A 27,934-nucleotide genomic window follows, 5' to 3' on the forward strand; every position below is an offset into this window, starting at 1 on the left:
AAACTATCACAACAGTGCAGCTACATGCTGTTTTTACACTGAGCTGCACATCGCTTTGACACATCCACCCCTCAAGTGTCCTTTATGAATATTTTAAAAATTTCATGATTCAGATCTGTCAACTGCCATTACTCAATATTTATTAATTTTCACAGACATGCAGGGACCTTTTGAAGTATAGCAAGCATTTTTTTTTCTGCATTGGAAAGTTTTATTTTATGTATTTATACCTGTTTTAAGACATGTCCTTTGTTGCCATGTGAAGACAAGGCCACCACAGAGAACAGCCTCTCTGCAGTCATGTCTGACAAATGCAGTGAAGGAAATAATTCACTGTCAGAATACTGACAAAATAGTGAGCATGTCTCTTCAGTAAGTACTCTCAGTCAGTCCCCGGGCTAATCTGGAAAAGTGTTAGAGACAAGTGAGAGTGCTTATTCAGAGTAAACTCTCTTAAATGAGTGATTTGGTGAATAAACATAAATATGTTTACTATTATGGAGCACATTATGTGAAGAGTGGCACTATTATTGCTCTACAGAATGGCTGTAAACATACAATAAATGCAGGGCTGTTTACATTCAGAGCAACAGCTCAATGTTTGAGGGGAAAGGCTTAGTTGCTTTTTTGAAGAGAGTCAATCTCATCGAGTATTGTCTGACAGCGATTTAGCCTCTAGGGGCAACCACCAATGTACTGGGGCTTCCAGTGTGGCCAGTGGATAACATATTTGAGCTAAGACTTACTCTTCCATGCACCAGTCATTGTTTACAGCCCGCTGAGCTCTTCTGACTTCAGTGGCCACCTAATCTGTATCTAAATATCTATATAGCATCCGCCACCGGCGCTTTCAAAGTCCTCCATAAAGTGGGGAAACAATAACAACCTTCCAGTTAGCAACCTACATGCTGAAAATGGCAAAGGGTACAAACATAAACAAGCTATCAGCTGTTACCTTTTCTTTTGTGGTGATTTAGACCATTTAATGCCAGGGCTCGCCTCCATGTGCAAATGTTCCACCAAAACAAGTTCCCCTTTACACTATTTTGCAGTAGCACTGTAACTCCATCCTGGGCTTAGCATCACCCAAGCGTCACGGTTTTGTTTAGGGAATTACAAACAAGCCAGAGGGTTTTTTTCCCCCTTTAGCAGAATGATAATATGTGAAGCCAGACCGTTCTCCAGCTCTGACACAATCCTGTGAATCGAGGTCTGCATATGAATGCATATAAATCTTTTAAAAACTAATAAAATGCTAATGGTCGTCAGATGATAGCCAATGGGTTCTGAAATTGCATTGTGACTAATATATTCCACCTCTTTTGCTCTCCACACAGACTGTTTACCTTCCTGCAACCAAGGCCTGGTCCAATGTAATTGGGCAATACAACTTGAACTACCAGACAGCTTCCAGTAGCAAAATCTTGTGCTTTGCCTACAGATTCTACATTCATATGATGATATCTGTTTATGGAGCTATAGATTTAGATTTAAGGATTTGATACCATTCTCATATCTGTACAGTGAATGCAAAGCTACAACCAGTGGCTGGTTAGCTTAGCTTAGCATAAAGACAAGAAACATGGGCAAACAGCTAGCCTGGCTATTTGTGAAAGTAAAAGATAAAGGTAAAATATACCTACCAGCACCTCTAAAGCTTGCTGATAAACAAGTTATATGTTCTTTGCTTAATACTTTATTTTAGATGCCAGCTGACTCTTCCTAAGTCCCGTCTCTTTTTGCTCTGTGCTCTGTGCTTAGCCTGATAGCCTAAGAGCCTGCACTGCTGTTTTTATTCCTCTTCAAAGCCTGACATCGGGTTCATGTCAGCTGATTTCTTCTTCCAGTTGACATGTAATCTGAGCTGTGTACTTAACTTAATGCGTCTCACGTCAATCAAAAACAGTTACGTCGATTTAACAGATGTTATTTCTGAACATGGACTTACTACAACTTGCACATGCGTCTGTCTAATCCATAGCCTGTATATATATAACGGAAAAAACCTCTGGGTCAATGTGGAAGCGTCTTAAACCTGCATTTTTTTTCTGATGACCAGCTGCGGGTCTGATAACATGTAAGCTTATGAGAAAATGACGCTCCTTCTCATTTGATGTATGACCTCAGTAAGTGTTTTCCTAATGAGTTTATGGTCTCAATCGCAAGTCTTTGTCAACACAGCATGACCGTTTTGTAAATTATAGTCCCATTTAGAGTAATTGACAAGTCGCCACCATGGCGTGTCCTTGGGTTCTCAGTCGGATCCAATTAGGATAGAGGCGTGACAATGCTTATTTTTCCCAGCTCCATGCTCTCGCTCCAAAAAACAAGATGGTGATGGCCATGACGCCCAAATTGGGCCAATGGGTAATAGTGGGTTTACATTTTAACTATTGCCGTAATTCTCAATGCCGTCTTCAACAACCACAACTTCAGATCCTTCTGAATCACTGAACAAATGGGATGTGGGTGTTTGAAGTCAGGCCTCATGCCCATGGTCCTAACCTCAAATTTAATGTGAAATTCTCTAACACAGAATACTTAAAAAGTTTGGACTTTTTATGCTTGCATGTACCCAAGTCCCTGAGGCATGGACATTAGTTGTTTGCCATACTGAGCAGGCTATAAAACCACGCTGACAAATACTCAGGGGTAGTGTGTGGGTGGAGCATCATTATAAAATCACATCAGGACTTTTATCAAAAGTGACTTTAAATAACCTGTGGAAAGTGGACACGTATTTAAAACTAAGCTTTTGGAGGGCAATTAGGATGATGTGAGGCAAGTTGGCAGCTCACAAAGGGCACAAGTCATGTCATCAGTTACATCAATACAGTCTGCAGCGCGGTTCAGCTCTGTTTTGAAAGGTGAGACGGAACAAAGTCAAAGTATCGCCGGAGTGTCGAGGGAAACGAACAGGAGCAAAACAACCAGCCAAAACAAACCTGAGATCAGCGTTGTAGAATGTTTATTAACTGAACGGCAGCCAGTTACTGACATACTTTTTGCTATCAGGGGGTTTTCCTGGGTGCCTCGACATGAATTTTTTAAACAACTTTAACATCACAGAGTGAAATCCCATATAGCCTGGTAGAGCCGAGCTGCAGATAAACTTACTTCACTGCTTATATTTAATTTATACACATATATTAAACAGATCACAGGCATATATAGAAGAGGCACGGCACTGTTCTACATTAACCTTCATATGTTGAAGTGGATTGTTCCAAAAGGGTTCCTTCCTGAAGGGCTGAGGTTCTACACTCTTAGAAATAAACGAGAAGCCGTTTCACTTGGGACCCTTTCAAAGAGTTCTCCCTAAAACATAAAGGGTTATACCTAGAGCCATCTGTGAAAGGTTTCACCCAGAACTCTCTATGAGAGGTTCTACAGAGAACCCTTCTACGGTGTTCTGGTCACACCCAAAACCCTCTCTGGAGGTTCTGTCCAGCACCGTTCCACCTTCTAAGGGTGCTAACAAGAACCTACCTAGAGGTTTCTACACAGAACCTTTGTATATTTCAGGAGGGGTACTAACAGGAACCATTTTAAATTCCACGGGTTTCATCTAGAACCCACCCAGGGGGTTCTACTGAGAACCCTATTATATTTCAAGGGTTTCCTGTAGAACTCAGCCAGAGGGTTCTACCAAGAACCTTCTTATACTCCAATGGTTTTCACCCAGGGTGTTCTACTGATAAACCCTTTTATATTCCAATGGTTTGATCTAGAACCCACCCAGGAGGTTCTACTTAGAGCCCTTTTCTATTCCAATGGTTTTATCTAGAACCTACCCCAGGGGTTCTGCTGACAACACCTTCATATTATGGTAAAAAGGATGATGAATCGATGAAGAACCTTTTAGGAACCCTTTCCTCCGATGCATTTGGAAGAAAGGAGCCTTTTGGAACTCTTCTTCCTAAGAATGTACCCAGAACCATTTGTTTCTTGAAGAAAGGGTTCCACAAAGGCTCTTTGGAGGACTAAGGGTTCCATTTAGAACCGTTTATATCCAAATAACTCTTTTCTTCAAGTATTGTCAAAATCCTGAAAAACTCTTTCGTCAAGGGGTTGTCAAGCGTTCTTGAACCTCCTGGATGGAACCATTGCACCACAGAAGGGTTCTCTGTAGACCCGTTTACAAGGGGTTCTGGGCTGACAGACGGACCTTTATGTTGGATTCTAGGCAGAACACTCTTAAAGGCATCTAAGTGGAAGAAAATTGTTTAGAATAGGATCTACCAGGAATCAGAAGGGGTTAGGGAACAAGCCAAAGAACTCTTTATGGTTCTAAGTAGCACCTTTATTTCTAAAAGTGCACTATTATAATCTAATGATGTTACAGGACAAACATGTCACAGCATTGTGATGCCTGTTTCAGTCTAAAAATGTACAAAAAAAAGGAACAAAGTGTTCTTTCACAAGATAAGAACATAAAGTGGTGTGAGCTCATTTATAAATATCACTTGTGAGAACAAATGAAGTCATGACTTCTTCCTGTCAAATTCATGTGGCGGTTGCCTTTCATAACCATGGAAACATGAACAAAATTGGATTTTAAAAAGCTAAAGAATGCTTCAAGTAGGTCAGTGTTGTGGCAATGCCAAAATCTGGTGTCTATAAAAGCTGAAGACGGGAATCAAAGGGGTTTGAGTATTAAACTGGCAGCGATGATAAAGCCAGAGCAGCCTCGCTGAGGCACCACCTAAGCCTCTTTTCTGAGCCAATAAAAACCCTGAAGAGATTTATTAAAGGATATTTTCAACTAAATCTGTCAGAAAATAAACTTGTAACTTTATTTGGGATATATTTCATTGCAAATAATCTAATTTATTCAGCACTAACTGCGTATCCCAGCAGTACCTACTGCACTAACGTGACAGGTCTGCCAGGCCTGAGAAAACTGATGACGATGTTCAGTAACAGAAATATGTCATAATCTCTAAACATTAGGGACGCTCCCGAATCCGTATGTGTTATTTGAGAATGGACAAATAATGTGATGGAAATAAATATCTCCCAATTAAAGGGACGGTGGTGGTGGGCTCTTCAGACGGACGACAGAAGGAGAAGAAGAAAGCGACAGATGAAGAGTGCAGTATAAGAATGAGGAAATATTTAATTATATTAAATTATTCATCACCATGACTTCTGGTATAAGCCACGCCCACTACATTCTACACTCTACACCCTGCTCTAATGTTGACTGCTCTCAATGCAGAGAAATAATGTTCCTAACTAGAACCATAGAGCGTTCTTCTGCGTGTCTCCATAGGAGATGTCATTTTGGTTCTAAATGTTCTTCTTGAAATTCTTTCAGAGGGTTCGAACTAGCACCCAACATAAAAGGGTTAAATCTAGAACCATCTGTGAAAGGAACCCTCTATGAGAGGCTCTAAAGATGAACCCTTCTATGATGGAATGGTTCCACCCAGAACCCTTGCTGGGGATTCTGTCCTGAATTTTTCCATCTTCTAAGGATGCAAACAACAAGAACCCATCCAGGGGGTTCTATTGAGAACTCTTTTATATTTTAATGTTTTCATCTAGAACCCACCCAGGGGTTCTACTGAGAACTTTTTTATATTTCAAGGGGCTTTTACTGAGAAGCCTTTTATATTCCAATTGTTTCATGTAGAACTCAACCAGGAGGTTCCTCTGAGAACCCCTTTTATATTCCAAGGGTTGGATCTAGAACCTACCAAGGGGGTTCTGCTGAAAGTCCTTCTATGTTCCAAAGGTTTTATCTAGAACCCCCCCAGGGGGTTCTACCAAGAACCCATCTACATTCCAAGGGTTTTATCTCGAACCCAATAATGGGGTTGTATAGAGAACCCTTTTATATTCCACGGGTTTTATCCAGAGCACACACAGGGGACTCAACAAAGAATCTTTTTATATTCCAAAGGTTTTATCTAGAACACAGCTAAGGGGGTTCTACCAAGAACATTTTTATATTATGGTACAAAAAATCCCTCAGCAAACCCTCAATGAATGAGTTCTTCAGTGATTCCAACAATCCTTGAAGAACTCTTGCTTCTAAAAGGGCTCTTTGTATGAAAGAGCTTCTTAATGGAACCCTCAGTCTTACCAAGAACCCTTGACAAACCATTTCTTCAAAGGGGGGTTCCTCAGAAGAAAATGGCTCTGGTTACAACCTCAGCCCTTCAGGTAGAACCCTTTTGGAACCCTAATTTTTAAGAGTGTAGGTTAGAAACTAAAGCATTTGTCTGATTGATTGTCTGATCTTAGCCCACTTCCAGTCTCATATCCGAATACAGATACTGAGACAGATTATTTTGTTGCTTGACAGATATGGATCATGATGTTGTGCATCTCTAATAAACATAATAATGATTTATAGAGGAGAAATAAATGAAGACATCCCCAGCGTTCATTCTTTTTGCAGAAGTTCTCCCTCAGTCGAAGGTGGGTGTGACTGTCGCCTGCGAGCTTTTGTGCACAAACATGCCAAACTCAGCAAATGCAAACTGCGGGCCTATTATCCCGACCGCTCATGCTGCGCACGTCCCCCCGGCCCCGCTGCAGATCGATGGACTGTGTGGCGGTGGGGGCTGGGCGGGGCGGTGCTGACACATCTCAAATCAGTAGAAAGACAATTTCTATTGATCTGCGCAAATCAGCGGAGACAGATGCAACCCATTCACAACTCTGGCAATCTATGGATCCTCCGTTGGGTTCTGACCTACATTACAATGACAAGTAAACACAACTTCACAGGACATGTCTTCAGTCTCATCCCTCTGCTGTCTCCGTATCTTCCCTCTGTCCCAGTCTTACCCGCTGCTTCATGAGATTCATCTCCTCCTCTCCTCCGCCCGCAGTGTGGAAAAGCCACGTTTGTGCTAACAAGATTAATTAAAAAGTGTCTGTAAATGAGAAGTCTTATTTTGGTATTTTGTAGCTGTGGGGTGCTTTTTCCAGCTCTGCGGTGGTTTCCGCTGAAGACGATTAGTCTTGTGCATCGTCGCATATTTTCAAGTTGCCCACTGTTGCAATTTTATGGTGGAGTCATTGCTGCTACATTTAGGGGATAATCAGCATTTGTCCTGGAGCGCAGAAATCCATCTCTGCCTCTTCATTATTTTTTTTTTTCTTGACGCTTTGTCTGGGCAGTAGTGATACCCCGGCTGCTCTCACCCACACAGATGCTGCTGCACGAGGTCAGAGTGCTGAGTTTCTTTCACACACTTGCAGTAATGAGAATTAACACAAGAGTGACTGACTAAAGCCTCGAGTGAGAGGAGAGTCATTAGATTCAAATGTGACTGACATGTGTTAGCTGCAGTTGACTCTATTTGCACTGACGTGTCTGACATATAGTATGTGAGCGTGCACACACACACACACACACTCACACCACACACACTGGTACAAATAAATGTAGACCTTGTGATTCCTTTTCATGCAGAGCTTGGAAAAAGACTTGTTTCCATGACAATCTGCAAGTTGATGCACCTTTTAATGACATGAAAGCATGGAATCGGAATTCAGACTGAGTAATGGCTTTGTTTCACATTTTTGTTGTGAAAAGAGACAAACAACATTTACTATAATAACTGTAATAACACTGCCGTACTACTATTACTACTGTGTACGTATAGGGCGACATTACTTTCAGTTCTCATATTTCGAATTTGTACTTAAAGGAACAGTGTGTAAGATCTAGGGGTGGGAATCTTTGGGTAACTTGATTGAATTCTGTTTTCAGTGTCTGATTTGAATCGGAATCGATTCTTGATTAAACAAACAGAAAAGGAAACAGAACAGAAAACAATTTTCAGTCTCTTGCTCCAGTACACTGTGTGCCAGCTCATTTACTGGTGTCCTTATTCCACTGAAATACACATAACTGATAATTTAGTTAATTAATCAATCAAATAATTTGAAAACAAAACCTTTTACAAAGCTCTACTAGGAACCCTTCCAGAGGGTTCTACCTAGAGCCCAATATAATGGGCTATACCTACAATCATCTGTTTTCACCCAGGACCCCCTGCAACAGGTTCTTAAGTATGGTGTAATGGTTCCACCCAGAACCCTCTCTGGGGGTTCTACCCAGCTTCTTTCAACTTTCTAAGGGTTCTATCGAAAACCGTTTTATTTTTCAAGGGCTTTATCTAGAACCCACCAAGGACATTCTACTGAGAACCCTTCCATACTCCAAGAGTTTTATCTAAAACCCACACAGGGGGTCTGCCGAGAAGCCTTCTGGGTTTCATCTAGAAGTTCTACAGAGAACTCGTTTTTTTCCCCCAAGAATTTTATCCAGAACCCATCCACAGGGCTCTACCGAGAACTCTTTCATATTTCAGTGTTTTTTATCTAGAACCCATCCAAGGGGTTTTCCCAAGACTGACACTGTGAAAGGAAAAGAAAATTGAGATAGGGTTCTCCTGAGAACCCTTTTTATTTCAAGAGTTTTTTTCTGAAACCCATCCAGGAGACTCTCTGATCTGTCAATCTACTCAGAGCCCATCTATATTCCAAAGATTTCATCTAGAACCCATGCAGGGGCTCTTACTGCTAATGCTTTTATGTTCCAAGGGTATTATCTCGAACGTACTCAGGGGGTCCTACACAGAACCATTCTAAATTCCAATGGTTTTATGTAGAATTTAGTCAGGGGGTTCTACCATATTATGGTACAAAAGGATCACAATCCTTGAAGAACTCTTTCTTCCAAAAAAGGGTTCTTTGGATGAAAATTGTTCTTAATGGAACCCTTAGTCTTACAAATAGCCCTGGACAATCCCTTTCTTCAAAAAGGGTACTTCAGAAGCAAATGGTTCTGGGTAGAGCCTCAGCCCTACAGGAACAACCTTTTTGGAACCTTTGACTCTAAGAGTGTAGTGTTTGGTTCCTCTGTTCACTGAGAACCTTTAAAAAATGTGCAAATCAAATCAAACTACAAGTTTTCAGGTGAGATCAGATTTTTAAAAATACTCTTTGCTGCTCAAACAGCATTTTAAGTGTTCCTTTTTAACTTACTTAGAGGGACTCTGATGCATAATTAGAACTTCATTTGTGTTTTCTCTCCATTTTCTTTTCTCTTTCTATTACCAGAAGCATTGTCTGAGACGTCAATGCTGCGAGAGGACAACTTGGATGCTTGAGGACATAAAATGAGAGTGAAACAAGGTTTAAACCAGTCTACTCCTTAATCAAAAAAGGGTGCCTTTAAGGAAAAAACTGGTTAAAGCAGAGAAATAACGATGGAATAATCAGCCTCAGCTCAAAGTGTTTTCATCAATAACTCATTACGAATAAAAGTCATTAAACATGACCGACATGAACAATAAGAACTACAAAATAAAGTCTTAGTTTTGATGAGGGATTTAAAGATAAACACAAACTTTCCGAAGTTGAGGAAAGTTGTTTGAAAGTTTTAATTTAGACTCAAGTGGAACCGTGGGATTTATCAGATTCCCTTCTGGATCGGTGGATTCTGTCATCTGCAGCACTCGTCCGCGTCATCCCGTCTCCTCGCTGCAGACCAGCGGCACTGACCTCAATCATAACGACCGTTCTCACTAACCCGTCGCTGTTTGACTCCCTGACCTCCTGCAGTTGCCTTGGGAGGAAATTAGACAGCGACATCAACAGGAGCAGACAGTTTGTCCCAGAAAATCTTAACACTTCTGGCTGCTCTGACTTCAGCCTGTTTGCTGACTCGAAGCACAACTTGGTCCAGTTTTGCAACTTAATTCTATTTTACCACAATGTCTACAGAAATATACATTTGATTTTACACCACTGCGGTCATTTTGGAAGTCAGGCATTTCTAGGTATTTGTCAACTGGCATTTCATGAGACGGTTCACCTACTTTCTCCTAGAGGGAGAATATAAATGATTTATTTTTCATAATTATTTAATGCTTTAATAGTTATGCCCCCCTGAAAGGCAAATATGCAAATCATCATTCCTCCTCCTCCTCAGTCAACTGAGAATCTTCTAGACAAGTTTTTTTTTTTTTTTTTTTTGTCAGTCAGTGTGCGTGCAGTGTACCTCTGGAGACATTTCAGTCCCCCAAAGTGGCTGCTGAGAGAGTGCTACTCACCTTCACGCTGCAGGTTAAAATCATTCTAACATGTCAAGTCACTGCATCTGCTAGGTGAAGATGTCGGCGACAGGCGCAGGCAGCTGCTGACCCAGCCGGACCCAGGGTGAAGCCTGGATCATACTCCCAAATAGACACGGACACCGCAGAGGAGACACAAGATTCTGACAGGATGGGATTCAATTTCAATATTCACGACAGGAAAAAACGTCGGTGCAGGCAGAGGCAGGAAAGATAACAGCTATTCGTCAGCTGTTCTAATATAAATATATGCAATTTTCTTTATTTTGGACATGATGTGTGCGGACTCTGGATTGACGGGAACAGAATGGGAGAGGAGTTATTTTTCTGGGATTGGAACCTGGACAGGAAATTGGGTTTCTCTGTCATGGGACAGGAGTATTTTGGTTGGATAGAACAGGAGTGAAACTCCACGTCCATGCCACCCTCTAGTACACTGAGAGCTGTGGACAGCAGTGGACATGAGATGGAGGAGAGGCCTTTGCTCAGCCACATCTCTTTCCAAAAGTCATGACCCGGTTGCTCAAAATAATCCACAAATCTTGTTGTGAGCCACCTTATTGTGGACAGTTTCATGTAGGAACTACTAGAAAGAAGATAGTTCATACATGAAACTGTCCACAATAAGGTGGCTCTTTGAGTGCCATTTAGTCCCATTATATTGGAAAGAAGTCAGACCACTCTATGAGCGATATCTCCAAAAGTCTGCAACTCACACCATCTAGATCTAGATGGATAAAACAGCACTTCAGTCCAAGGGAAAAACATGTATTTTTGATTTTGAGGCAAACTGTCCCTTTAAGTAGAATATGCAGCCAACAAGAAACGCAAGTAGCAAAGTCACCTTACAGCAAATTTGTTGTAAAATCCAGGAAAACTTCTGTTCCAGCAAACATGAAAGAAACAGAAAAGGATAGAGGAGCCATTACTTGACTGAACGACACAAACTTTGTGTTAATTCATTTTTGATCCGTCGTCCCTTTCATGGCGTCTTTTTGAAGAAAAAAAAAACTCGAACCTTGTTTCACTTCCTCCCTAATTCTTCAATTCAATTAGTTTTATTACTTTGTACCTACTGGTTTGATGGTATGTAACTCTGGGGTTTCCGGAGGAAGCAGATAATTGACATTTCTCCACCTGGAGAGAAAAGGTGTTACTGTAGCTACAACTGCTGCTGACAAAGTGATGCAGAATAATGTCAAACCTGACATCCAGATCAAAATCTTGTTTCCAACATCAACACCGGTGCTGAAAACAACCTAAAAATACATGATCTTATTGTACCAGCCACAACACCAAAAAGCAGCCTGACCTCCTCTCCAACAGTTTGGTTCTCCTACCCCCCCGCTGGTCTCGGGGCAGAACAGCGCGGGTGATGGGCAGTTTGCTGCCCACCACGAGAGAGCTGCGTGACACCAAGCTGGGAGGAAAAACAGAGCAAGAAGGTCTGTCTCCAATCCTAAACACCCGAGTAGGTCTGACCTGAAAACCATCCACCGGGAGACGGTTCATCCTCAACACGGCCTGTAGTTTATCCTTTTCATTTCATCCAGGTTGGGGTAACATTGACACCGCTCACGATCCGATTTCAAAAACAGACGTGGCGCTACAAAGATAAACAGAAAAACAAGCTAGAGACTGACGGAAGCTGTGAGTTTTAGCCATTTTTCATTGTATTTTGGTAAAAATATGGGCACTTGGAACAGACTGAGCATACAGATGGACAGCAGAGAAGTAGATCGTCTCTACTGATGTTTTGATATTTTCCACTTGCCATGACCCTGGGTTTTCACTGCAATCCACCTCAACTGCTGTGAATCGAAGCAGACATCAGCTCCAAACTTTTCAGAGACACATTTTCCGCCTACAGGCATTAAATATTTCATATTCAAAACAAGTTGTACTGTATATTTGCTGACTGATAGTCTCCTTCTGTCAAACACGTGTCACACCATCTTCTCACACAGCATGTGTAGTCATATTTTCCCTGTAGCGACATGACAAAATTCAACAGTGTTAAGTTGACGCTGGTGAGGGTTATATAAATCTACATCAAGGATGGGTGCAACGGGGGCGGTGGGTGGGGCAAAGAGGAGCAGAGATGCTATTTTGATTGACTTTCGTGCCTATTGAGCAAACCTTTACCACCAGCAGAGAGAAGTAGAGAATAGGTCAGTTTTAGCTCCAAGTTATTAGCTTTATGCTGTTTCTAATGTTAATTATTAGAAGATGTTAGTAACATTAAAATACCCTCTGCTCCTGGCGGTCTGTCAAGTAGAAAATCTGTTAAACCAAACTCTGTTCTAAAAACAGTTGTTTTACAGTGAAGACATACTTTTTCACAGTAAAAACTTTAGTTACACCTTCACTAAGACTCCTTTCTGATTACTTTCCACCTACAGGCACAATCAGCACGTCATTTACACAGCAATATCATTAACTAATCTGTAATGAAGGGTTTGTCACAGACGTACATCACACGTTCTGACTGGTCCAGTCCAGGAGTGCACACTTACTTTACTCAAGTAGGAGTGCAGATTTTACACAAGACTTAAGTAGAAGTACTGATTCAACATGTTTAATCAAGTAAAAGTGCAAAAGTACAGGCTCTGAAATGTACTGAATGTAAAAGTAAAATGTCGCCCCCTGAAGGACATTTCTACCAGCTGTGCAAAGCTAACCGAACCTCGTCTTTTCTCCACGGTCAAGTCTCCCTCTGTTTCCTCTTGATACGTCTTTTTCATCTTGTTATGTTGTTTTCAGGTCTTTTTTTGTCTTGTTACATCTTTTCATGTCTTTTTCAACTTATTTGGTTCTCGTCTTTCACATCTCTTTCATCTTAGTACGTATTTTAACATCTATTTTTGATCTTGTTACATTTTCATTGTCATGTCTTATTCATCTTACTGTCACTTTCGTCTTGTTACATCTTTTTAATTTTGTTATGTATTATTTTTTTCTCAGCTTGTTATGAAGTTTCCAGTTTTTTTTCCATCTTTTTTGCATTTTTGCATCTTTCACATCTTTTACATCTTTATCACTGTAAGAGCCATATTGATATTGATATGGACATGGATATTGATATTGCTATTGCTAATAATGTTTTAGTAATTTTCCTTTAAAAATGTTGAAACGCTCCTTTAATGACGCTGCAGGTGACATCACAGCCACTTAATTCTCAGACCAGGTTAAGCAGCCTAAGGAGCAAGACAGTTTTTTGACAAGCGCCTAGTTGAGCCGAAAGAGAATTTTGTAACCCTGTTTTTACTTTTTCAAGTAAAGTTTTTGAATGGAGTTACTGCCTCAGAAGATTCTTTTTATGTCAAGCTTATTGCCAAGGGACTGCTTAATAGTGGTGGTAATTACAAGAGCACTGAATGGAGGAAAGGTTGCCACTACAATCACCTTGATTTGTCATTTTATTATTTTGAAGTTTTGTGTCTTCTTTTGGTCTTATTACGCATTTTTTGATATCTTTTTCGTCTTTCCATCTTGTTATGTCTTTTTCATCTTTATATGTCATTTTTGTCTTTTTCTTTGTTATTTGTGTTGTTACGTTGTTTTCTTCTTGTTACATCTCTCATACGTGAAATACTCTGATGGATACACCAAGGAATTATCTTTTCTATGTGTTATTGTCCCATCCATTTAGGCTGACATCAGTCTTGATGTTGGGAAGACGGTGCATGATGATGCAAAATTAAAATAATCATAAATTCCCCTCAAAGGCTTCAAAACTGAAGTAATGTGCTCGTTTTGAAAATGTAAATGTAAGGAGTACAAAGGGGGGCTGCTCTTAATGTCTTTTAGAAGTTCACCATATATTAACACATGAAGATATTCTGTGTGTGTGTGCAGTTTGTCACTTTCTAATCTAGCTGTCACCATGTATCTGCAGCGTGATATCTTCCAGGACATTTAGTGCTCTTGGCAGACAGACTGATTCCGCTCTTGATTATTTTTACTGACCATTTTTCATGCAGCTCTCCCGGTGAAGTTGGTATTTTACACATCTTACAAAAGACGTGCTCAGTGGGTTTAGTCAGTGGTTAAACTGGTAACTGGTGAGATTTCCTATTTATATATTTGATGTCTATGGCGCTAAGCGCTCGTTGCTATGGTGTATTTATTTTTGCTCTGCACTTCACAGATCGTCTGTCAGTTGAACGGTCAGGCCTGCACCATGCTGTCTTTATTCTGATACTATGCTGTCTGAAATTCTCTCAGTGGCATCTCTTTTATTTTTGGTCATTTCATCCAGAACTGTCAGCACACAGTGCATATGCTATAACCAACCTTTTTTTTTCCCTGTTGCTGTCTCTGGAAAGACATTTAATTTCTTGCATGACAGGGAACTTTTTGGTCTTGCATCAAAAAACTGGACAATCATACTACAGGAGACATCACAGTCCTGGAGGGATATGCAAAGGATTCTGGGATTTAATGCTCATGAAGCTCTGCATCAAATTTATTTCTACAGTGCAAACACAGCTGGGGGAAGGTGAATATCCCAGTGACATTTCAGGAAACTACACAGAATTGTCAGCCATGTGTAAAAAAATGAAAAATTAAAACACTTTGTCTCCGAGTGGCACGAAGAGTAGTAATTAACAAGTAACACAATACAGGAACAATTAAATATACATAAAAATGAAAAACAAAGAAAAGGAGTCATACACAAAATGTATATTTGTACTACTATTCCCAAAATGTATTATTATTGTTGCAGCACAGCTTTTGGCCACGTGGGGCACAATGGCGCTGAACGGGACTCATTGATACAATTAATGCTGCATTTAATGACAGTTTTCATTTTTTATTAATCTGTATATTATATTGTCAATCAATAATTTAGGCCATTAAATGCACAGCATGTACATTCTGCTGCTAGGGGCCTCTCTCACATTAAAATAATAACAAAAAACAGACTTCAGTGTTGTTGTGAAGTAGCATGGGATCATGGGAGTTGTTGAACAAGCTACATTGCTGATAAAAATCTATCTGACATGACTCTGGCAGAAAGCTTGCTCACAGACCAGGTGATGTATTAAAGTTTTATTCATGTTATTTATATTTGCTTCCTCGCTTTCCTTCATATCCCACATTTTGTTAGAAGTTATAGCAGCTAGCAGCTGGTAGGACACGCAGCGTTACCTTGAATAAATTATGGATTTACTTGGGTTGGAACTCAACAAAATATATAACATGTCTACAGTTTTTAGACATTTTAATGCAGAAATGTCATAGTATAGCTTTAAATGTTAGACAATAGTGGAAAATGCCAATCACAGCTTTCCATAGCTCAAGAAGTTTTCAAATGACTTAATTTGTTCAACTAACAGCTTCATACGTCTATGCAATGTACATTGACAGAAATGTTCACATTTGAGGGGCTGGAACCAGCAGATTTTTTGTATCTTTGCAGCCCTCCTGGCCGTGTGTCCTCATTTTGTCCTTGTTGTGTTTTATTGCCTCTTTGCTTGGATATCATCCGGGAAAATGGGCTAAATAAATGGCAACTTTATGGACCAGAAACCTTAATGTAGAATCAATACATCACAAAGAAGAATGATTTCTGTCCATTATATAAAAAAAAGCAGAGAATTCCTCTTAGGAGACGACTGACATTCCTTTAAAGGCTGTGAGAAGTTTTCAGAAATGGAAAATTATTTTCTAGCACTAAGCACACCCTTGAAGCAATCTAAACAGACACTTTGTCATGTACAAGCCTTCTATCAGAGCCTGAGGCTTAAGTTGTCTTTAACCAAGGCACGTATTAAGGCATTTATGCCCGCTATATGTATGAAAATAAATAGACACATCCGTTTCAAAAGATGTAACTGTCACTGTCCACATACTTCCATACATCCTTTAAGTTGGCTTCATGTTAAGCAACTACTAGAAGGCGCCGCTCAGAGTCAAAAGTCACCCCAACGAGGAAGAAGAGTCAAAAGTTTTCTGACAACAGCAACATGGCAAAACTGCAGGAGCTTATTATAATGTAACTTTTTGACAGAGAGGCGAAAGTGGAACCGACATAGTAGACGGTGGTGGTTTCTGTGCACCATTAAATAAATCAAGACGTGGACAGAGAATTCTTTTCGCTAACTAACTGACAACAAACTTCACATCCAATACTTTTCAAATTTTTCAAATCTTCTTTGCTGTGTGCTGTGGTCATGTCTCACTTTGGACTATTGGATGCACTGCTCCCCCTAACTACCAGTGACACTGCTCCGTCCCTTTTGTATCTGTAATCTTTTTTTAAAAAAACAACCAGGAGTACCAATGAAATGAGCACAAAGTAAAGACAAAAAGGCTCCGTCTGTCTTACACTGCTTCTCCGGTTTGAGAGGCACTGGAGCCATCTCTGACTAAACTGTGCACTACTACTGTGACCTGTTGAACTACAAGACTGTCTTGTTGAAAACCTGTTAATCACACTACATAGTGTAGAAATTGCTATTCAAATGAGCCCATTTGCACATGATATTATCCCTGGTATGTTGGAGTTCAAGAGTCAAAGACTTGTGAATCACACTGATATAAATAATCTATATAATAAACATGCTTGGGGAGTAACAGATTACATGTAACAGGATTATGTAATTCAAATACAAGAAAAAGGTACTTGCATTCCATTACAGTTACAAAAAAGATGTAATCAAGTTACAGATATATTTGGTAAAAATTGGGATTATTAGCAGGGTTGCAATTTTCAAATACACTGTAAAATAAAGAACAACACACTACCCTGCACAGTGCGCACACATTACAACACTTTAGAGTCTCGGAGCACCACTCCGGCCTCAGTGAAACCAGCTAATCTTACAGTTTCCAATTTATTATAATGGCCTCTAGTGAAAACATGCTTTCACTGGGTGGAAAATTCAACATTACTTTGTCAGAAAAGAGTAACATCATCACACCACAGTGACAGTTCTGCCTTCAGCTGTGAAAATACTGCCATCATCCAAGAACTCAGCATCTAATTTAAAGAAACTTTTACTTTTACCAACTGATAATGTTAGCGACACAGACCAACTGCTGTTCACTACACAGACTAGGGCTGCACGATTGAGTAAAAAAAGTCATAGTACGATTATTTTGAGTGAAATTGCATTTGAGATATAAGATACAATTAGTTGAAATGAAAAAAAAATTAATCGTGATGATGTGATAGCTGTTGCGGTCTGTACCAATTAAACATGTTTTCTTTCATCTGGAGAAAAAGATTTTAGTCCAGGTCATCTATGCAGCACTGCAGTACCTCATTATAAAGTTTTCTTATACATTTTTCCTTTTTTAAAAGATTGCGATTTGGTTTTAGTTCCGCTATTTGAATATTGCAATTGCGATTAATCGTGCAGCCCTAACACAGACCAGCCACTAATCTTAGCTACACAGACTAACCACTAACTTTAGCTTTACTCTAACTTTAGCTGCAAGACCTACTGCTAATGTTAGCTTCGCAGAACCACCGGTCTACTCAGACGAGCCGCTGTAGTTAGCTACACACAAAAATATTTTGGGACTCTAGGTGTTGATGCTGGTGACAGGAGGGTGTGTGGGAAAAAGTTTACTTTAAGTCTGAGTGTTGAGTGTAAATAGCACTTAATAAAGCTCATTTAAATGTGCATAATTACTGCTATAGCTAGACGAACGTCAAACCTAACAACAAACATAAAACATTTTATTAAGTTCAACAATTTAACCATATGTGATGCTGAAGAAATCAAAAAGTAACAAAAAGTAATCCAGTTACATTACTTTCATACTGTGAACTATTAGGTTACTGACATAATCTATACAACAACAACAATAGTAATAATAGTAATAATAATCTGAGTAAGATTTGAGAGCAGTTAAATCAGACATATTTTGATTGGATCAGCATTCATATAATCTTGGTTGACTGCCGGGCCGCTGTCCCGTCCACTCTCCTGTCCACAGAATATTGAGGTCGGACCTGTGAAATCGCCCTCTTAATGGTCTACATTTTGAATGAGATGTGCAAAAGCAGAGTTTGGATGAACCAGTCGGCATGAAACAGCTTGTAAATTGCTACAGAAATGGTGGCGACATTGAGGTCTGACATGAGACATCAGCTGCTACAAAGTCTCAGATGTCTTATTTTCAAAGATGGGCTTCATATTGGAAGAAATGCTCCGTTCTTACCTGGAGGATCGTAACACGATTGGCTTCTCAAGAGGAGAAGGCTCGTCGTGGTCATGTGGTCATTATTCATCCCCAGCGGCAACACACACACACACGCTCACACACAGAGAGTGCGCTAATAACAAACCCTGCAGCCCCTCTTGACAGCGGTTTACAGCTGACAGAAGACTCGGAGGTGAAGAGGTCACTCATTCCCTGAGGGAGATTGCATCTTGGCAGTTAGATTACATTTCATAGTTCAAGGCCTCGTCTCATCCCATTACTAGTACGAACCGTAAGTATGAAAAATCAAAGTAATCCCAGCAAGGTGCAAACCACAGAGGCCAGCATCGCTTCAAAACTCTGTGACAAGTTGCAAAGGATTGCACAAAGAGATTCTGAGAGGAGGCAAAGAAAACACAGATGAAGCAGAGATCCAGGTCTTTAAATGTGAAGCGCGTCTGTGGAACATGACAGGCTTCACGGTGCAAATGAAAGTGATCTGTTGCGGGGGCTATCGCAGCGGGATTGACAGAAGCAGACAGACACTGAGGCTCAAACATCCCCACGGCAAACAGATACGATCGGACAGATAGAGCAGATTGACAGCAGATGCTTTTGATGGGCTGTTGTTGTTCGGGGGGGGGGGGGAGGAGGGTGAAGCAGGGGTAGGTGAAGAATTACAGCACAACGGTAACACTGTGATTAACTAGTCTACACACAATGCAAGCTCTAAATATGCCAAAGCTTAACACAGTAAACAATGCAGTGTACACCCACACTTAAAGTACCGTATAAGCAACAGAAAAAGCTCGGCTCACCCACACAGTGGGATTTGTACACATGATCTAAATGCATGATCTGTCTCTTTCTCACACTCTCCCCCCTCCTCACTCCTTTCACATCAATCTGGCTGCACAGACACACATTAAAGAAATCCCTCTGAAGAAGAAATACGAGTAACGGAGAGTCAAGAAAGCAAACCACCACTTTTTTGTGCTAAAAAAAAACACACACTCTCTGAAAAATTAAAGATAAAGAGGACTCACCCAGAAGAGGAGGTTGAAGAAGACCATCCCATATCGCAGGGCCATCATGCAACCCTCGGCCATCCTGCAGCGCCGCAGTTCTAGGAGGAATATGAAGGAGAGGTCCAGGTAAAACACCACATACTTCTTCCCCTGGGCATAGCGCCCCTTGGACGTCTGCGGCCCCTTTGTCGTGTGGAAGCCGAACGCAAACGGCGGCCGCTTGTACTCAAACTCCCCACTGAAGCGGTGGAACCCGGACGTGAACGGCGGTGTGTCGGGTTTGCTGTCCAGAGACGGACTGCGCCGGTACGGAGTCTCATCTGTGCTCGAGCGTCTCATTATTGAAGCCTTTAAGAGTCTTTAATAGTCACTTCAGGTCTGAGAAAGTCCACAAACAGGGACCAGAAGTTATTCCACTGAGAGCTGCGAGACGGATTTCAACACAGTTTAGCTCAAAAATAATTATGACCCCTATCAAACCCTGGAATGTGTGATTTAATTACACCCCAAGTGTGATCGCACTTGATCTGACTTAATCTGTGTGAAGATAATGTGCTGCCATTCACTCCACTGAAGTTCCTCTCTTTTAATCCTACAGTGCCACTATATTCAGCAGGAGACTTTGCATAATCCTGCTGCAACACCTGTGTAATTCTGTGTATTTAGGACATAATCTCAACACACACGCACACATCTGCACATCCCTGTCTCCCTCTCTGCTGTAATCGCTCAAACGCAGGTGTCATGCTCAGCGAGATAAGCTGGTTTGCAGTTTCATCTCGTAACAGTTCAATCAGGGAAACGGCTGGAGGGGCTCCGGCTCGACCGCTCCAGCTGCTTTTTGGCTTGGCAAAAAAAATGATCCTGTGGCGTCCTACCTGGTCTCATGAGAGGTTCTTGAGCAGGTAAAGGCACCCCTGCTTCAGCCAATCAACTTCTTTTTACTCAGTAAATCCGCTGAGAATGAAACGGTCTAAGTCGTGGAGTGTGGTTGTGGATGTGCTTTTGCTGACATGCAAAAAATGAACTAAACAAGACAAGAAAATGAGAGGGAAGGATGTGAAAAGATGGTCAAAAAGAAGAATGAAAGGATGGATAACACATGAGAGTGGACCATGCTTTTTCTTGATCCTCTGTCTCTGCCCTAACTTGTCCTTTTTGTCTCAGAAAAGTGTCCAGGGTTTACTCTGCCTCCCTCTTCACACATCTAGCAGTTCACCCTCTCCAACTCCCCTCTTATTCTTTTCCTGAGCCCCTCTCTGCGCTCCCCCTTCTCTGCTGACGGTGGTTAATTAATTTCCAGACTCTCTTCAGTAAAGGCAAAGTGTGCGGTAGTGTCCCCTCTCTGCTTCTCTTCTCGTCTCTCCCTCCTCCGCTACAGCATTCCTATCCTCTTCTCTAGGTGGGCAAGGAGATCAAGGTGTCCACCGGGGTCATGGCCACGTAGCGAGAGGAGAAGAAGAAGAAAAAGGAGAGACGGGCAGGCAGAAGAGAAAAGACCTCAGAGAAGCAAAAGAAAGACTGCAGTGTTTGGAGCGGTAGTCCGGTCTCGCTGCCTGAAGCTCCCTCCCCTCTTTCTCTTCCTCACAAGCTCCTGTTCTCTTCCTCCCTCCCCTTTTCTTCCCTCTCTTCCCTCACAAGCTGCGATGCTCTCCCCTCCGCTCGCTCAGTCTCAAACACCCCATCCCTCCTCAGTAACTGTCCCCAAAACCTGGCAGCGCGAAAGGCAGGAGCAGTCATTCATATTCTGGCCACACCCTACGAGGGAGCGCAACCAATCAGTGTCTCGCAGCCCCATCCTCCCTCGTGCACACGCCAATCATGCCCTACCATCTACCAGATCAGACACACACACAGAGTGTGCGCGCACACACAGACGCGCACAAAACCTGGTGTGTTGTTAACATACCAACGCTGAGAAGCCTGCTGCACTCGCACTTGCGCTAGTGCTTCTTCCTCCTCCTCTCCTCTCCTCTCCTCTCCTCTCCTCTCCTCTCCTCTCTGCCTCCTGCCTGGAACTCATTCCACATGCAGAGGTTGTTCTTGTGCACAACCCATGCTGCTCTCTGCACGCTTGGCTTCAGTCGTGTTCCTCTCTTCCTCTCTCCGGACCTGGACCTGGGTCATACAGTATGCGTGTAGCCACACTTGGCACAGATTTCCACACTAAAAACAACTCACCTAAAGTGTGTGTCTCTGTACGAACGTGCCGGGAAGCGCACGCTGCTGCTGACATTCACACAAAATAGCTGCATGCTCTCCACAACCTGGTAGCCATCTGGGTCAGTGGCTTGATGAGTCCACAGGGACGTCTCAAGGCTGCAGAGGTACTGACTTTATTCATGGCTGCATCAAGTATTTAATGGATTTCTGTTTTGTCTCCTGTGTGTATTTTTGTCAGACCACGGAGGCGGCTGCCAAGGAGAGTAACTGACAATATTGTTAAGAGGAACTGTTGTGCTAATGGTGTCTCCTATCTGCTATAACATTTCTGGACAAGAAGCAACATCAAAGAGAAAGAGAGACAGATCTTGGACTTTAATCTATTAAAAACTGTAGACCTGCAACGATTAATTGGTTACTCATTTATTAATCAGCTATTAAAATCCTTTTGAGTCATTATTTGATTTAAAAATATATCAGAATACTCTGATTTCAGCATCTAAATGTGAATATTTTCTGGTTTCTTCAGTCCTCTATGCCAGTAAATTGAATATCTTCGGGTTGTGGACAAAACAAGACATTTTAGGACGTTATCTTGGACTTCGAAAAACAATGATCAGCATTTTTCACCATTTGCTGTCATTTTATGGATCAAACTACTAATTGATTAAATGAATTGTAAAAAATAGCAGTACTGATACAGCAATTCAGTCTTCCAGAAACACATCATGCTTGGATGAGGCTGCTGTTCTACTAAATAAATTAAACTATATTCGTGATTTGGGAGGTTTATTCGCAGAATATGGAATATAATATGGATAAGTGTCTTCATTGTGTATTATCACCTGAAAATAAGAGCCATACTGTCTGTATGTGCCTTACTGGTAAATTCCAACAGGTGCGGCACATCTGCACCACGATTCTGATCCGTCCTCCGCACAACTGCAAGCACCACCAGCAGCGTTTAAGAAGAGTTTCGGCAGCAGAGTGTTTTGCCTGCCTGATTATGTTTATGTCTTTCCTTGCTATTTGTGCATCTACCATGGATAAGCAGGCTACATGGTTAAATAGTTTCTTTTCTGTCTGTCTTTTTGATTGTGGGTCTTTTATTTTGAAAATTACCTGGATTCTCCCTGCCTTTTCTGTGTCCATGGCGCTTCTGGTGGAATTGAAAGCATTGTCCAGAATGGCCGCAGATCGTTCAAACTGCCGCGGTACGGCCGTAACGCAGCACGGCCATAACACAGTACAGCCATGCCTGATGGAAATTGCAATAACAATGTTTAGTCTTGCTAGCCAGACCCTTTTCCACAACACTCAGTGCTGAAGAAATGTCTGGCTCCACACAATGATATTCTGGCATACAGGCAAAAATTCCCTGCCTTATTTGCATTTCTTTAACCCAAACGCAAACATCTTGGGTGGAGCTAAATCCAGGATGCAGCAACAGTACTGCAGCAAAATAGTGTCGAGGGGGAACTTGTTTTGGTGGAACATTTGCCCATTACGGGGCGAGCTCCGGCATTAAAATGACTACATCACTGTAAAAGAAATGGTAATGGCTGTTAGCTTCTTTACATTCATACTATTAGCCTCCTATACACTAATTTGCTGTTTTCATCATGTAAGTTGAATTTCTTGTTTCCCAGAGAGTTTGAAAAGGTAGACAGCAGACGCTGCAATAATGCTTGAAACAAGCGACCAATGGCAGACTTATATCAGCAGTTTGAATCAGGTGAGTCAGACTAAACAATGTTAATCCACAACAATTACAGGCAACACAGAACTGACTAGCAATGCAAAACAAAGAGAAAAGCTGAAAGTTGATTTCAGCTTTGGCAAAGTTTGTCTGGAAGGTGCACAGTGATTTGCCAAAGAAATTATAAAAATTGTAATGCAGTGTCTGAAACTTGTCATTTGAAAAGAAGGTTTTGTGATACTTTTTTGTATGTCCCTCCAAGACTCCAGACAAGTCCTGTGTAGCAGAAAGATATGTAAATTGTTGGAGTAGGAGTTCAAGTATCTTGGGGTCTTGTTTATGAGTGAGGGGAGGATGGAGCGTGAGATTGACAGACAGATCAGCAGCAGTAATGTGGTCGTTGCACCGATCTGTCGTGGGATTTTCTAGTCAGTCTACGTTCCTACCCTCACCTATGGTCATGAACTTTGGGTCATGACCGAAAGAACAAGATCTCGGATACGAGCGGCTGAAATGAGTTTCCTCCGCAGGGTGGCAGGGCATTCGCTAAGAGATAGGGTGAGGAGCTCTGTCACCCAGGAGGAGTAGAGCCACTGCTCCTCCACGTCGAGAGGAGCCAGCTGAGGTGGCTCGGGCATCTATATTGTATGCCTCCTGGGCGCCTCCCTGGGGAGGTGTTCCAGACATGCCCCACTGGGAGGAGGCCCCAGGAAAGACCCAGGACAAGCTGGAGCGACGGCTGGCCTGGCCTGGGAACACCTTGGGATCCTCCCGAAAGACCTGGAGGAAGTGTCCAGGGAGAGGGAAGTCTGGGCAAACCTGCTTAGACTGCTGCCACTGCGACTTGGCCCCAGATGAGCAGAAGAAAATGGATGGATGGATGGATGGATGGATGGAAAATTGTTTTCACCTTGTACTGTAAAAACATTTAGTTGACTAGTCTAAATACATGAAATTAATTGAAATTAAAAATTTCCCTTTAATCCATAGGGAAATAAGTCGCCAGGGACATCCCATATGCAAAAAATGGTGTGGGTTACATTTGGGCACGAAGGTCCTTGAAGTTTTCTATCTAATTACCAGCAGCTGAAGACTTGATTGAATGTGGCTGCTGATGTTTGTAGCACCTCAGCAGATACTGCTGCCTCACCTCTCCTCAGAGACACCACTGGATGCGCTTATTGGATATGTGGGAAAATGAGCATCATGGAAATCATACTTGAAAAAAACATCAAAACCAAGGAATTATCTAATCTTACACTTCCTACTCTTCCTACTGGACCTGTTTTTTTTTTTTTTTTTGTTTAAAAAAACAAAAAAACAAAACAGATAGGATAATATAAAAAAAAACTTAATTACTGGTCTTTTAGATCTTAATCTTACATAAGCTGCCAGCAAATTGCCACATGTCACAGTACAGGTATCAAAACAAAATGGACAAGAATCTTAGCATCTCTCTTTCTTTCCAAATGAAGAGTCAGAGCTTGTTGAGAATGAAATACAGCAAACTAAATGGAATGACACTAATGTATTTAAACCCTGTGAGCAGGCGTGTGATAACTTAATGTCAGCTTTCAAACAAATTTTATTAAAATATACCAAAATAATGCCCAGAGGTCTAATGCAAAATTGAGTTTGCCTTGGTTTAATAGTAACCTCTGGGACCCAATGAGGAAAAGAGATTCCTCTCTGAAAAAAGTTACTAAAATCAGGACTGAATACTGATCATTTCATCTATACAGGTTTAAGAAACAGAGTCACAATGCAACAAAGAAAGGCTTGAGCAACATTTTTTTTCTTGAAATCAGAGAGGCAAAATAGAGCAGTCAAATTCTGTGGAAAAGCGCTGACAAACTAATTGGAAAAGAACAACCCAAGCATTGCCTGTGTTGAAACCTGCAAATCCGCCCACTCCACTGAGTTGACTGATTCTTTGGTCTAATATTGTGACATGTAACAGCGGTTTCTCAGCTGAAAAATGACCGACCAGTGAGTGCTGTCAAGGGACTAATGATTAGCTAATTTGGGCGGGGTTAACGTCCTTGTTGCTGTTAGCAAGGGTTGTCAAGCTGTGGGCGCCGGAACCAAGAAGGAGTAATAACAACGAAGGTGACCAATACAGACAAGATGGATGCTGCTATCAAGGATGTTTTAAGTCAACTAAATAAGAGAAGTGTCTGGACCAGCTCAGGTTGCAGTACAAGGCCCTGTGTCAACCAAAGCTTTTTTTTTTGCCAGCTGAAAATGCCTAAATACACAGCTGAGATGCTCCGGTTGCTACAGAAAAAGGTTTGTGTGTGGAGTTTGCATGTTCTCCGCACGCCTGTGTGTTGCTCAGTGCTCAAGGAGTTGCTCAGTGCCCACAGTGGGACAGGTTAGATGCATAGAATGAATTTGAGTGTATACCTATGCAGTATGATTGTATGATCACAATAATGTTGGCGTTTGCTTTTTTATGTCAACACAGAGTGGCCTACTCACTCTGGACGAAGGGGAAGGCTGAACCACATATTCAGAGAACAGATCCGCCAGTCTGTGTGGGTTCATGAGATTTTATGTGTGATGAAGATCATTTTAAATACCATTGTTTAGTTCAAGAGCCGAAGTTATATGGAGCCCAGCTCAAGGAGTACAAGCAGGACGCAGTTTGTGGTTGTCCATTTGTCCACTCCTCCTCTGTGATTGGACGGCTGTCTAAAAAACGTCGGCCTATGTTAGGTTGAATGATGTGGTGCAGAGAAGGGATTAATATTTCCCCTGATAATGACACATTTTCTATCCTGGGAACAGAAGCGTACTCTCATGGTGTATGCAGGTTCCAAACCTGACTACCTCAGTGTATTATCTGATGGTTTTAATAATTAATGAGGCAGCAGAACGTCATTTCAACATTACATGATCAATGTGCTATGTGCACAGTAAAAAAAATCAATTGAATTTCTTCATGGAAACAACTTTGTTGCTGCAGAGAGTCTGTTTTTTTTTTCCCCTCATCCTGAGCTGCACTACCAACATGAGCTCCAGTGGAGAGTGTGTTGCTGCTGGTTTAAAGAGCATCTGTGAAAAAATGTGAGTATTACTGACAATAAACAGAGTTTAATACACACTCATGTGTATCACTGTACTGTAGGCCTATATTAGCCCTAATTTGTCATTTGTAAAACAAGTTAAGCGCTACAGAGCAAAAGAAAATTTCAGTCACAACAACAAAATTCTGTTGCTGAAATCTCACAGCGGGGATTACGAGTCAGATAAAAGCAAAATTATTTTTATTGTCTGCCTCATGTGAAGGGACGACCGTGTTGGACAGCTGGGAACTGACTGTTTTAACTCCCCTCCCTCCTCTCACTGACTTTTGCCACTTGAACCTGCAACTGACTGGTCATATTTGTGTCTGTAATGACAACTGTTGAACTCAGCATGTAATGACTTTATTAAATGGACAGATGATATTGCCTTATATTGATCACAGCCCCCTGAATCCAATCAAAATCGCTCTGTGCAAGATATTGTGATAGCTGCATATATCATATCATTGTCCAAAGAATCAATATTGTAGCATTTTACCCAGAGTTGAACATCTTTAAGCTGTCTGTGAGCAGACAAAGACGCCGAACCCTCAGGGCTGAACGCAGAACAGACACTCAGTGCCTCATCGCTCTGTGGGAATTTGTAGTGTACATGTTTGGGAAACCTCCTGTTTTAGGCTGTTTTTGTCTTCAGCCTGATTCACAGCTGCTAACAAGCTTCTCTGGACAAACTGTACTGTGAAGTGTACATTGTTACGTGCCAGTCAGGAAAGGCACTTGTTACTTGTTTTTCCCTCCTGTCTGCCCTTTCTCCCCTCCCCCTCCCCTCTTGTCTCCAGGTGCTAATGGAGAGGCTCCTCATTGGCTGACATGGGAGGGTAATCAGCCGATTGAGCTCACCTGGGCCTCTGGGCTTAAAAGCTGGGCCCTTTGCTCACTCTGTCTCTCTCCCTTCCTCCAGCTGGCATCGACCTTGTGGCCTTTTTGGGTTGTGTTACATTCTGTGGTAGTTTAAGTTAATAAATTATTCTTGTTTTTTCTTTAACCCCTTGTGTGGCCTCCCGCTTTTTTGTTGCATTCCTTGAGTCGGGTTGTAACAACATGAAGACAACGTAAAAACATTACGAGGACTTCTGATTTCTTTTCTGTGGCAGCAACCATGACAAACAGCTTATCTACACACTTTATGGTTGACTGAAGTAACGTAACACTAGAACAGCCAAGGTGGTCATTTTTCAGACTTATTTATTTTATATACATTTGTCTCTAGTGAGTTCAGTTCATCATCAGACTGAAATGGAGTGTAATGAAATGACAATTGAGCCTGATATCAGGCAAGTGGTAGCTTAAAGTTCATAATAAATTATATAACTCAAAATGAGTGTGTTACGTGCCACAGTGTCTGTGTATTGTTGTAGTCTCCTGTGCCCAGGATCTGCCCCTCCTCCCCTTTGCAAGTTGCAGTGATTGACAGCAGGTGCAGTCACTCTGCAATCAGGACCTGGTCCTTAAAAGCCTGGAGAGTGCAGCCAGTTAAGGCCAGTGGGCCATTCAGCAAACCGAGGTCTGCAAGTCTGCAGTCTAGTCCTGCAGTGGCAGGTTAGCTCTGCTTAGTAGAGTTAGAGCTGCTTAGCTCTTGCAACAGAATTAACAATTATTTTAATCAATTCTGTCCTGAAAGAGAGTCAGAGCTTTACAAAAGTTCACCCTACCCAAGTTTCAGTTCATGGCTTTAATTCTGTCAACTACAAA

The 27,934-nt window shown here is 41.6% G+C and overlaps 1 protein-coding gene across 3 annotated transcripts in view; it reads right to left on the reverse strand.

Annotated features, from left to right (window-relative positions):
- tspan4a (tetraspanin 4a) overlaps nucleotides 1-27,934 on the reverse strand; it is a 247,487-nt gene that overhangs the window by 161,959 nt on the left and 57,594 nt on the right. For 2 of the 3 annotated variants that reach the window (XM_084737817.1, XM_084737737.1), the window contains exon 2: nucleotides 19,310-19,389. In XM_084737817.1, coding sequence (XP_084593943.1) covers nucleotides 19,310-19,372 — 63 coding nt within the window. In that variant the 5' untranslated portion in view covers nucleotides 19,373-19,389. Of the gene's footprint in view, nucleotides 1-19,309; nucleotides 20,936-27,934 lie in introns of those variants that run through there. The other variant, XM_084737655.1, reaches the window with a different exon arrangement.

This window comes from Lutjanus erythropterus, chromosome 1 (assembly GCF_056507025.1).
Source record: "Lutjanus erythropterus isolate fLutEry1 chromosome 1, fLutEry1.hap2, whole genome shotgun sequence".
Classification (NCBI taxonomy): domain Eukaryota; kingdom Metazoa; phylum Chordata; class Actinopteri; order Lutjaniformes; family Lutjanidae; genus Lutjanus; species Lutjanus erythropterus.